General features: G+C 38.0%; 1 protein-coding gene across 2 annotated transcripts; it reads left to right on the top strand.

Annotated features, from left to right (window-relative positions):
- Nucleotides 1–277: 277 nt before the first annotated feature.
- On the top strand, nucleotides 278–11,391 carry LOC142920203 (speckle-type POZ protein-like). Of its 2 annotated transcripts, none has more exons than XM_076062681.1 (9): nucleotides 278–395; nucleotides 958–1,079; nucleotides 1,251–1,399; nucleotides 4,238–4,365; nucleotides 5,149–5,326; nucleotides 6,749–6,804; nucleotides 7,232–7,354; nucleotides 8,378–8,523; nucleotides 8,686–11,391. In XM_076062681.1, the coding sequence occupies exons 1-9, from the start codon at nucleotides 318–320 to the stop codon at nucleotides 8,717–8,719; spliced, it is 1,014 nt and encodes a 337-aa protein (XP_075918796.1). In that variant the 5' UTR covers nucleotides 278–317; the 3' UTR covers nucleotides 8,720–11,391. The 2 variants fall into 2 exon arrangements, with proteins under 2 accessions (XP_075918796.1, XP_075918797.1); XM_076062682.1 differs by lacking the exon at nucleotides 278–395 and adding an exon at nucleotides 434–535.
- The last annotated feature ends 485 nt before the right edge of the window (nucleotides 11,392–11,876 follow it).

Below are 11,876 nucleotides of genomic sequence, written 5' to 3'. Positions count from 1 at the left end.
TAAAGTCACCACGTAGAAGGGAAACAATAAAATAAAAAATATATAAAACAATAAAATTCTTACGACGTTTCGACCGCAACACAAGCAATCATCGTCAGGTGTGAAAACCACAGCAAGAACATTTAACTCGTAATCTCGCAGTCACTTACATGTTAATATCGCCTGATGATGTCACTTACATGTTAATATCGCCTGATGATGTCACTTACCTCTTAATGTCGCCTGATGATGTCACTTCCTGCTTAAAGTCGCCTCATGATGTCACTTCCCTCTTAATGTCACCTGATGATGTCACTTCCCTCGCATTCAATGCAAACATGTCCAGGGCCCCGAGCCCCCCACCTCCGTCTGAAATGTCCAATGCGCCCATCGCAGAAAGCTGGTGCTACACACAGGTAACTTGTTCCCCTGTGGCCAATCACATTCAACGGGTCTCCGTCTTGTGCCGGTCAAAGTATGCGGATGGCTAATGCATTTAACTTTTACACGTTTTTTGTTCATCGCAAAGCCATACAAAATGGTTTCATAATTATGTGTAAGTGCAATTATGGATTATCATTGTACAGGCTATTTTTGTACATCAGATTGCAAAGTTCATAGAATTGCACTAACAACATTATACTAGTTAATTGTCTCTGATTTTGACTGGTAGTGTATTTTTACAAAAGGGACAGCAGTTTTTATCAAATAAAAAAAATAAAAAGGCCTTTCATTGCACACTCTAATCTATGACATGTTGAGACTTGTGTTAATGCTGTGCAGTAATGAACATGCAAGGTAATCCCAGAACACTAATAAGACCCTTTCATTTACAGTAATGTTTCTTTCCTTATAGACAGTTTGTGTTTTTGAGCACAATATTCAGATGTGTGGGTGAAATACTTGAGGGTTTGTCAATGGTCATGTATTTATGGTAATGAATGAGCTTTATAGCTGTTATGTGCTCGTGTATTTCAGGTTAAGGTGGTAAAGTTCTCATATATGTGGACCATCAACAATTTCAGCTTCTGTCTTGAAGAAATGGGCCAAGTTCTCAAGAGTTCTACATTTTCAGCAGGCACCAATGATACATTGAAATGGTACAGTAAATTCTGGCTATTTTATGACATTAAAAAAATCACAATGCTCACGGAGGTGCTTTACTAGAACAATTTTGCATAGTGCATGTTTTAGTTCATACTATATTGTTTTAGTAATGTAGTCTGCGCGTACATACACACCTAATATGTCTTGTTTATATGTTCAATCAGGTGCCTACGCATAAACCCCAAGGGTTTTGACGAAGAGAGCAAAGATTACCTATCGTTGTACTTGTTATTGGTCAGCTGTCCCAAGAGTGAAGTCTACGCCAAGTTCAAGGTTTCTATTAATGCCAAGGGAGAGGAAACCAAGGCTATGGGTGAAACTACTTGTATTTAAGTATCAATTCACGTCATATGTGTATTTGGTAACAGGATTATATCATAATCAGCCATTATTTATCGACTGCTTGAAACATTTTATAAACCTTACGAACACCATCCCTCATCCTTCACATGAGCTGATCTAATATCTCCTTGTCTACGTTTGACATCGTCTTGGGCATGTACTCTACTTTGCTTCCCATTCGACCACTAGTCTCATCCATCAACCATCCCATTTAGTGATGTGTCCTGTCCAAGCCCAATCTATATTTACAACAGTGAATATGATGTCTCTAATTTGCCGTTTTGATTTGACCAACGTGTTCCTCTTTCAGTTTCTCACTGTAATTCTCAACATACTTCTCTCCACGCTTTGTGTACTTTTTAGTTTTGTTCCATTTGTCAGTGTTTCTATTTGTAATCATTGTTTCATAGTAGGTAATATGCACTAGATTGGAATCTTTCATCCTGTAGCACATTGCAACTTTTCATTATCAAATTCATATTCCAAAAGTGCTCTTGATCCTGTTCCACCTTCAGAAGTTGCCATTATGCATATTTTTTGTGTTTTCCATGATATTGACCCTCCAATAATATTTTTATTTTGCATAGTGTACCTGGACATTGTCATTCACGGACATTTCTTTTCCTAGTTTTACAATCTTCACCATGTGTTATTCCATTGTAATTTATCAAGTGACGGCTTTATTTTTTCTGCTTGCACTCACTGTTTATTACAACTTCATTATTTTTGTTTGTATTCTCATCCATTTTTTCATTCATTTCTGGTGGTTTTACAAAGGTTGGCATTTTCATCCCATTTCACACTTCTCCTTTACCTTGCTTTAGTGGTTCATATTGTTTGTTTTATAATTGCCTTATTACTTTCAGGATACTCTTTCAATGCGAGATAACTATTTTAAGTGGTGACATCCATACATTTACTGTGCTTTGCTAAGGCTATTAACATTTCTCTGAGAGTCTAAATCTATCTTTTTGTTTTAAACTTTCATGTTTTTTTCTTAGTATTTGCTTTGGTGTTGTCTTTGGTAATGTTAACATGTAACTCACGTCACACAACCATGTTTACAAAGACAAGCATTATTAATACACAAACACATTCACCTAATCCATATGAACTATATCTTCATACACTTAAATCCAGGTCTGATTTTCATCTACCTTGAAGTTAAAAGCTAAACTGAACTATTTTTATCTTACCAGGCAAGGCCCACTGAGCTACAGTGTGGGAAAAAAGTATTTGATGCCCTGCTGATTTTATACGTTTGCCCACTAACAAAGAAATGATCAGTATATAATTTTCATGGTAGGTTTATTTGAACAGTGAGAAACAGAATAACAACAACAAAATCCAGAAAAACGCATGTCAAAAATTGTATAAATTGATTGGCATTTTAATGAGGGAAATAAGTATTTGACTCCCTCTCAATCAGAAAGATTTCTGGCTCCCAGGTGTCTTTTATACAGGTAACGAGCTGAGATTAAGAGCACACTCTTAAAGGGAGTGCTCCTAATCTCAGCTTACCTGTATAACAGACACCTTTCCACAGAAGCAATCAATCAGATTCCAAACTCTCCACCATGGCCAAGACCAAAGAGCTCTCCAAGGATGGCAGGGACAAGATTGTAGACCTACACATGGCTGGAATGGGCTACAAGACCATTGCCAAGCAGCTTGGTGAGAAGGTGACAACAGTTGGTGCGATTATTCGCAAATGGAAGAAACACAAAAGAACTGTCAATCTCCCTCGGTCTGGGGCCCCATGCAAGATCTCACCTCGTGGGGTTGCAATGATCATGAGAACGGTGAGGAATCAGCCCAGAACTACACAGGAGGATCTTGTCAATGATCTCAATGCGGGGCCATGTGAGAACCTCCTTCCCTCAGCCAGGGCATTGAAAATAGGTCGTGTATGGGTATTCCAGCATGACAATAACCCAAAACACACGGCCAAGGCAACAAAGGAGTGGCTCAAGAAAAAGCACATTAAGGTCCTGGAGTGGCCTAGCCAGTCTCCAGACCTTAATCCCATAGAAAATATGTGGAGGGAGCTGAAGGTTTGAGTTGCCAAACGTCAGCCTTGAAACCTTAATGACTTGGAGAAGATCTGCAAAGAGGAGTGGGACAAAATCCCTCCTGAGATGTGTGCAAACCAGGTGGCCAACTACAAGAAACGTCTGACCTCTGTGATTGCCAACAAGGGTTTTGCCACCAAGTACTAGGTCATGTTTTGCAGAGGGGTAAAATATTTATTTCCCTCATTAAAATGCAAATCAATTTATAACATTTTTGACATGCATTTTTCTGGATTTTGTTGTTATTCTGTCTCTCACTGTTCAAATAAACCTATCATTAAAATGATAGACTGATCATTTCTTTGTCAGTGGGCAAACGTACAAAATCAGCAGGGGATCAAATACTTTTTTTTCCTCACTGTACATAGCTCTTTTTCAGAAGTGCCCTGGCCACAAACAATAGCCTAACGAGATGGCTTATTGTGTGGAAATGCATAGCAGCCAAATACTCTGGATTTTTATAAATATGGAGGGAAAAACCGGAAGACCTGGATAAAAATACATGCAAGCACAAGGAGAACATGCAGACTCCAAATATACAGGCATCAGGGTTGAGATCGAACCCATGACCTATATACCAGGCGAGGTAGTTGACTGCCACCGTGGTGCAGGGCTTTAGAATACATTGCTATCTTTACATTTTGAAAATATAATGAAGTTTTTTTTCCCATTACATGAAATTACCACAGTTTATTGTAAGAACTGGTGAGTATTGTTTGAAACCTATTTTTTTACAGAGACCCCGCGAGCATACCGCTTTGTCCAAGGAAAAGACTGGGGATTTAAAAAATTCATTCGAAGAGATTTTTTGCTTGATGAATCTAATAGCTTGCTTCCAGATAACAAACTGACACTCTTTGGTGAAGTAAGTATGACATGCTGCGGCTAATGTGTAATTTTCTATTTTATTCATTACAATTGCACAGTTGGAGTCAATATTCTACTTAATTGAAGATTGTAATAATTACTTTCCCTGTTCCATACAAGGAAATTGTTAACATGAGTTTTCCAAGCACTTTTTTCCTCCACTGGTGCTAGAGTTAACATAGCACAACAATTAAATAATCAAGCGTATTTTTTTTTAGGTTTTCTCCCTCTGGATAGTGTTTATATTTAAACCTTGACATTTTTATAAACTAGAATGTCAGGTATTACATAAAGTGTTTTGTTTAAATGTCGCCACATGAATTCCTTTTCCTATTCTCGGACATCAGCCAGTTTGATGTAAATGTTTATTGTCCTTGGGGGGGTCCTTTTAATCACCAGATTTAATTTTTTTACCTTTAAAATCCTTTACAGAATACAAGCATTTTTGATAATGAAAGGAAGCACATCAAGGAGGGCTGTTCACTTCCTCTGTTGTTGTGCAGAACCCATAATTAGGGGCCTCACTACCTGTTAAAACTGTTTATACAGTGTAAAATAACTTGACAAAAATATAGAATGAAAATTGATTAATATGAAAAACATTTCACGGACCACTATTTTGGCATTATTCACAACACTTGTTCTGATATAGGATGTTTGTGCAGATTTGCTTGCTTGATTGAACCAAAGCCTACATCTTCATGCAAAATGTAAAGTTAAGTGAGGATTTGTAAAAAAAAATCATCAAATGCCTTCTCAAAGCTGGTTGATGTTTATGCAGGTTAGTGTGGGGCAGGATTCCGTGAACATTTCTGGTCAATCCAGCATGAGTACATTCAAAGTACCAGATTGCCGGCTGGCAGTTGACTTCGGGGAGATCTGGGACAATTCCCGCTTCACTGACTGCCTGCTTCGTGTTGGTGGCCAGGAGTTTAAAGCCCACAAGGCCGTATTGGCAGGTCTGTGCCACAACAAGCAACACATGCGTCGTTTAGTGTACAATAGAACCATATAATTAATAATACTGTAATTAGTTTGGGGTAATCAACTACAGCCATTTCCTGTTTTACACTGAATTTTATTAACTAACACTGGCAAATGCTTACGTCAATTTGTAATGCTTTTTGTTAAAGGATACATCAGTAAATATGTGTAATGAATTCAACTGAGTCACAGACGCACTTCTTCAACCAACACACGGGGTACTACCCCTTAACACATGAACAACCTATGGTGGTGGACCACCAGGCTATCTACACTAATTACACGGGAATTAGCTACGGCGGACCGGACCCTGGCCGGGGTCCGGGTCCACGTGTTGGTGACTCTTGTAGGACGTAGATTCTTAAGGATGAACAACAGCAGCCGGTCCCTCTCAGGGACCCGGCTTTTATCCTCTGTGGCGGGGGTGGCTCCGCCCTTAGCCACGACCATCTTCTGGAATCCTCTAGCGGGTTCCCGGCCCTGACACGTGACCACCCCTAGCCCCCACCTGGGGGCCCTGTGTACACTTTACCGGTCACGTGTCCTTCGGGGTCAAGTGCCATGGCCCTTGGTAACCCCATTCCCATGGCCAGCACTCTCACACCCTATCCTGTAGGGGTCGGCACCGCACGCAGAGCGTGGTGCCACTCAGCACTGTCAGACAGCGCTCACCATGCCCCTCTCGGGCCGGTACTGCACCGACATCCACGTGGTGCCCTCGATGTTAATACGATGTTAATACATCGCACGCCGTGCCTCTCTATAGCTGCCATTACACAATGACATTCGCGATGTCACTACATATATATAAATGTAATATTGTATTATGTGAGAGATAAACATATTTAATAATCCTGTTGCTAAAGTTTTTATTCCGTTTTTATTTACTTCACTATATCATCGTTGTGCAGGAATTAATTTTACACAATGCAATTATGGTGTAGGTTTTGAGCCTCTAATTTGGACATTTATTTGCGTCCATGTTTGACAAATCTGTAATGGATATGCCATATGAAATAAAATATGGATCTGGATTGTACCTCTTTTGTATCTAGATTATTTGATCTCTAGATATAACATCTAAATGTGTCTGTACCACATTTCGGTGTTTTTCCAATTAACTGTACAGTAAAACCTTGAATTGCGAGTAACTTGGTCTGCAAGTGTTTTGCAAGACGAGCCAAATTTTTTAATAAATATTAATTTGATAAACGAGTGAGGTTTTGCAATACGAGTAGTACGTATACACTTTGTCTGCCGAGCGTCACGTGATCACAACTGATATACGAGTGCTTTGATATACGAGTGCTTTGGATTACAAACATGTTTCCGGAACAAATTATTCTCGCAATCCAAGGTTTTACTGTATTTGTTAACAGTTGCTTTACCTTTTTCAGGTCGGTCACTTGTTTTTAATGCTATGTTTGAACATGAAATGGAAGAGAGCAAAAAGGTATCTTTAAATGCAATCTTAATACAGCACATTAATACTGTGATCATACATTTCCAAGGTGCATTTGTCACAATGGATCGGTTGATAAGTATCTCTTGAGAGTGCTGTCAAATGTTGAACTATTACCCTAGTAACTCTTTTGGCGCATTGCACATTTATTATCAAAAAGTATTCATTCCAAGGGAATGTTAGATTGTATTTTATAGCTATTTTTTATACAACATTTCACAGAAGGCCATTGCATGTGTGTCAAGAATGGATTTATTACGCGCAATAAATAGTCATCGGCAAGTTGAATACAACTTGAATGGAGCCACTTTACATGTGTTGTGTAGATATAAAGGATGTTTATTTAATTTAATGCTATATTTTCGTCTCCCAATATATGCCGAAGTTAATTTGAATATATTGTGTTGCTACCTTGCAGAATCGAGTGGAGATTAATGATGTGGAGCCTGACGTGATCAAGGAAATGATGAGTTTTGTCTATACGGGAAGGGCTCCAAACCTGGAGAAGATGGCTGATGAGCTGCTGGCCGCTGCTGACAAGGTTACACGCTTAAAATATTAACATGAGATCGCACCACCTTGTGATGTATCGGTATGCAGTTGTAGGTCGCAAGTGAAATTAAAACAGCATTTAGGTATTTTCTAAAGCCCGTGTCACAAATAATATGAATAGCAAATGTATATGATGTAGACGTTCACATTCGTGCTTTCAGGTTTTGGAATTGATGTCCTGCGAGATGATTGAATTTTCAACAAAAAATATAAATTGTCATGCAATTTCACAATTGAATTGAATGTCAAACTGGTATTAGTCCATGCTAGAGGCTAGTACGTGTGCATTGAAGTGCATTCACATGCAGCATTTTTATCCTAAGTGCAACCATTTGGCTGTGTGTTCTTGTTTTGAGGGTTTTTTGTTAATCACATTAACAATTGATACAATTAGTAATAAAATAAAGGGAAGTGTTTTAAAAGATTGTTTGATGTGGCATGGCTGTATAGAAATAAATTGGAACAAATATACTTTTATTAAGGAAATGGATATCCTGCTGTTCCTGAAGATCTGCCAGATAATCAGTTAAGAGTCATTACTCTCCCTTCTGGAACATCATATTCAATAGTTCATAAAGCGATTGTAATGAAAAAAGAATACAAATCGTATAAAGTCGCATGTTCAAGCTTTGTTCATTAAAGTTTAATATTCTGCTAAAGTTGAAATATGGTGGCTTGCAGTTGCATTGTTTATCAGCTTAACAACCAAACTCTTTAAGCTCTTGGAAAACAACATCTCACCTCCTTTGTAATTTGCATGACTTTGTAACCAATATAATAAAGTTTAGGACAAGGACCCCTAATTATAGTAGAGATCAATAAATACATGACTTAAAACATAAATATGCTGAAAGGTTGATGCCATGTTTTAAGAAAATTCTCAAACATTTGACTGCTGTATACTGCGTTTATAAAGTAGTTCATGGGGTGAGGGAATGTTATACAAGCGAAATAGGTAGAGAAAATAGTGTTCTTAATACTGAAATTGCACTTTGTTTTTACTTTTCTCAAGTATGCATTAGAGAGGTTGAAGGTGATGTGCGAGGAGGCACTATGCACAAACTTGTCGGTGGAAAATGTTGCAGAGACTTTGATCTTGGCCGATTTGCACAGTGCAGAGCAGTTGAAGGCCCGGGCCATTGACTTCATAATAAACAGGCAAGTCTAGTGAGAGTGTGACTGTCACTGAGCTGCGTAACATTGATGATGCTTACATGGCAATTTGCATTACAGTCCCTTTTAATGGAGACTAACCGTTTGCCCCAATCCTTATAGACACTGCTTATTAGGAGCTCGCTTAACCCTGACTTGTACTTGCAGTCATGCGATGGACGTAATGGAGACGGCGGGCTGAAAGTCCATGGTTCTGTCTCGCCCTCACCTGGTTGCGGATGCTTTCCGTGCCTTGGCCACGGCCCAGTCTCCACAGCTGGGACCTCCATGCAAGCGTCTCAAACAGACTTAACGGTGGCAGGCAAAGAACATCTATGACCAGGAAAACTTGGGCTGCACGGTGCGCTTATTTACCTGTGGCCTCCATGCAAACAACCGTGAAGACTTTGCATCTGACTACCAACTTTCCTCTGCTTTGAAAATAATGTTAATTTAAGCAAATATGTTTACTTTCACAAAAAGGTGGCCAAATTAACTTTACCATGTAATATAGTGCTACATCTATACATCTACAACTCTATAAACAAGTACATATGTAGAAAAAATGGAAAACTACAACCTAATAAACACCACGACATATCCCAATTGAGAGAGTGTAAAATAAAACGTTCGATGTGATTGTCCCTAGGTGGTAGGACAATTTGGTTCAATTGTTTAGTTAAGCAAAAACAGAATGGTCTAAAACCCTGCAATGTCTACCTTAACATGAAGGATGAGTATTCGTCCAGTGTCTGTGTACTCAAGGTTACAGATAGTGGTATAGGGAACAACCAGTTCTGAAAGATAAGAATGTGCCAAGCCATATAAGGCCTTAATTCAAGAGGTAAACTTTTCAGATTGATTTTTCATTGCACAGACAGCTTATGCATTGACTAGAACAGGAGTACTATGATTGCCGAGTTTGAAGACTGACAAAGATAATATTGCAGTCGTGTATCCTGCGTATAACAAAGCATGGATGGAGTGCGCGGTGTAAGAAAAGGCAAGGCACAGCATCAATTTGGCCATGTTACGCAGTTGATAACATTTCACTTTTTTGCTTGTATGGGCTTTCATGTATGACCCAAAGATTTTTGACTTACAACAAAAGTAAATCTTACTTCCATCAATTTAGTAGTTTGTTTTCACGGAAACAAGATGTGCTGTTTTCTAAGTTTTGTTTCGTATTATATTGTAATGATTTGTTTTTATTATGAATTTCATCTATTACCAACTCGTAGCATCAGAGTTTTACGTGATTGGAAGGACCATAATTTTTGCATCAGTGCTGTTTTACGTAACCTCTCACTTAAAATTAAATTGTACATAAAATTGCATAAGCTTTGAAGGATTACACACATAGATTTGGAAGCACAGATTTAAATAATATTCAAAGCTGCAGGATATAATATGAAAGTACAACAAATGAGCAGTGTCATGGATTTGAGTCGATTTGAAGAATATTACAATCTAATGCAATGTGTTGGGATATGAACAAATGCAAACGACGAGAATGTTGGAGGTTTTTTTACGTGTTAAACGTACAAAACAAGTTGGATAATACATGCAAAATTAAGGATAGCCAGTGTTGTAAGCAGTCTATTTATTTTGTTATTTGTTTAATATTTTAGTTTCGTCCTTATATATATTTGATGCTAAAGATGTATATGGTACATTGCACTCTACCTATTCAATTAAAAACTGATTAGGTGATTCGGGGAAGTTATTTGTTGTCATGGTGAGAGTTAAAGCATTGAAATCTGATTGGGGTTCTAATCTGCAGCAAGTCTATGCTGTCATAAGTGAGTGTGACAAAAAAGCTTAGCAGAGTGCAGCCAGTGCAGTGCGGTGGACTAATTGACCTCTGAAATGTATCAGGCAGTTACCGATAATGTACTCTTCAAATTGTTGCCTTGTATGACTTCCGAAATTGAAAACACTTTGCGCCAAATGTAAATGTTTATTGGAAAATGGATATACTGTAACTGCCAAAAAATATATATAATTGCAGAAATAATAATATGGTCTTTGTAAAAAGTGTGTGTTTTGAAAAAGTGTGATTGCATGCAAGACAGTTTTGGGTTCTTCCCACGAGTTTTTTTGCATATTCAGAGATGAAAAATGTTAATTGGTTAAATTAAAAAATTTTGCTACAATTGTAATGCAAAAATATAAACTTGAAGCTAGAAATGCTTTATAGTGCCCCAATGTTTGACCTTTTTATCTTTTTCCATTACAGATAATACTGTTTTGGATGTAATATAAATGTTTTGTAAGGCCCTTTTACAATGAATTGTCAGCAGATGATTGGAATTGCAAAATGAACCATTCTTGTATATTACGTGTTTTCTAAATTGATTTGCATTATAAATGGCAATATAAACCCTTTTCATGTGGTAAATATATTACCGTTATCTGATCTCTTCTAGAAATCAGTATTTGGATATAAGAAAAAAAGCTGCTTTTAGCTCTGCACCACTTATTCCACATTTTTTTCATTAAAATTGTTTTTGATAATGTTAATATTTTCATTTATGACATTTTGCAGTGTTACACTTTTTTTCGGTAAAGTCTCGTCGAAAGAAATTACTACACGACTTTACCCGAAAGAACCAAAGAGTCATTCCTGCAGTCACGAAAGCTTTGAATCTATTTTGCTGTGTATTTAAAAGTTGAAAAAACATGAATGTACCTGGAAATATGTCCAGTTTAAGTTGTCATGTTCTTTACTCTGGGAATGTTACAGATATGTGGATATGTCAAATTTCAATTGACACCCAACAACAACATTTTAACAAGTTGTATTTTGGAGCCTTGCCACTTTTAAAGGCATGTTTACCATGTGTTGATAAACAGTTCACTGGAGAATTGTAATGTGTTCACTGTTCATCATTTACAGCGTTTTGTCAACCCACTGCTTAAACGAAGGCCTCACCACACCATGTCGGTCATTCTTCACCCACTGATGTTAACTGTGGCTGGGAATTTAACTGGTTGTTTCGTCAGTTTCCTAGTGCCACCACTCCATTCAATTACATCCTGTTTAATGTGTATTATTATAAGTGGCATTCTTACTCTTCGGTTCTATTCGGTAAAGTCACGTAGGTAAAAAAATTAAAACAACAAAAATCACGACGTTTCGGCCACAACACAAGCGGCCTTCATCAGGTGAAGGGACCAACCTGTCCAGCGGGCAGCGTTGGAGTGAAGAAAGCCAAGCGCTGGTCGCCTCCCTTTAAGCTGTGAGGGGGCAAACATCAAACGCTCTGACAAAGGAAATTAGCATGAAACGCACCACTGACAAAGCTTGGAATTAGCACAAGATGATAATACACCACCCTGGGAGTTTGGAATACCAC

The sequence above is a fragment of the Petromyzon marinus genome, unplaced genomic scaffold (assembly GCF_048934315.1).
Source record: "Petromyzon marinus isolate PM22_M1 ecotype Great Lakes invasive population unplaced genomic scaffold, UKy_Petmar_22M1.pri1.0 PM_G_Scaffold_7, whole genome shotgun sequence".
Classification (NCBI taxonomy): Eukaryota; Metazoa; Chordata; class Hyperoartia; order Petromyzontiformes; family Petromyzontidae; genus Petromyzon; species Petromyzon marinus.
This window is presented reverse-complemented; position numbering and strand designations above follow the sequence as displayed.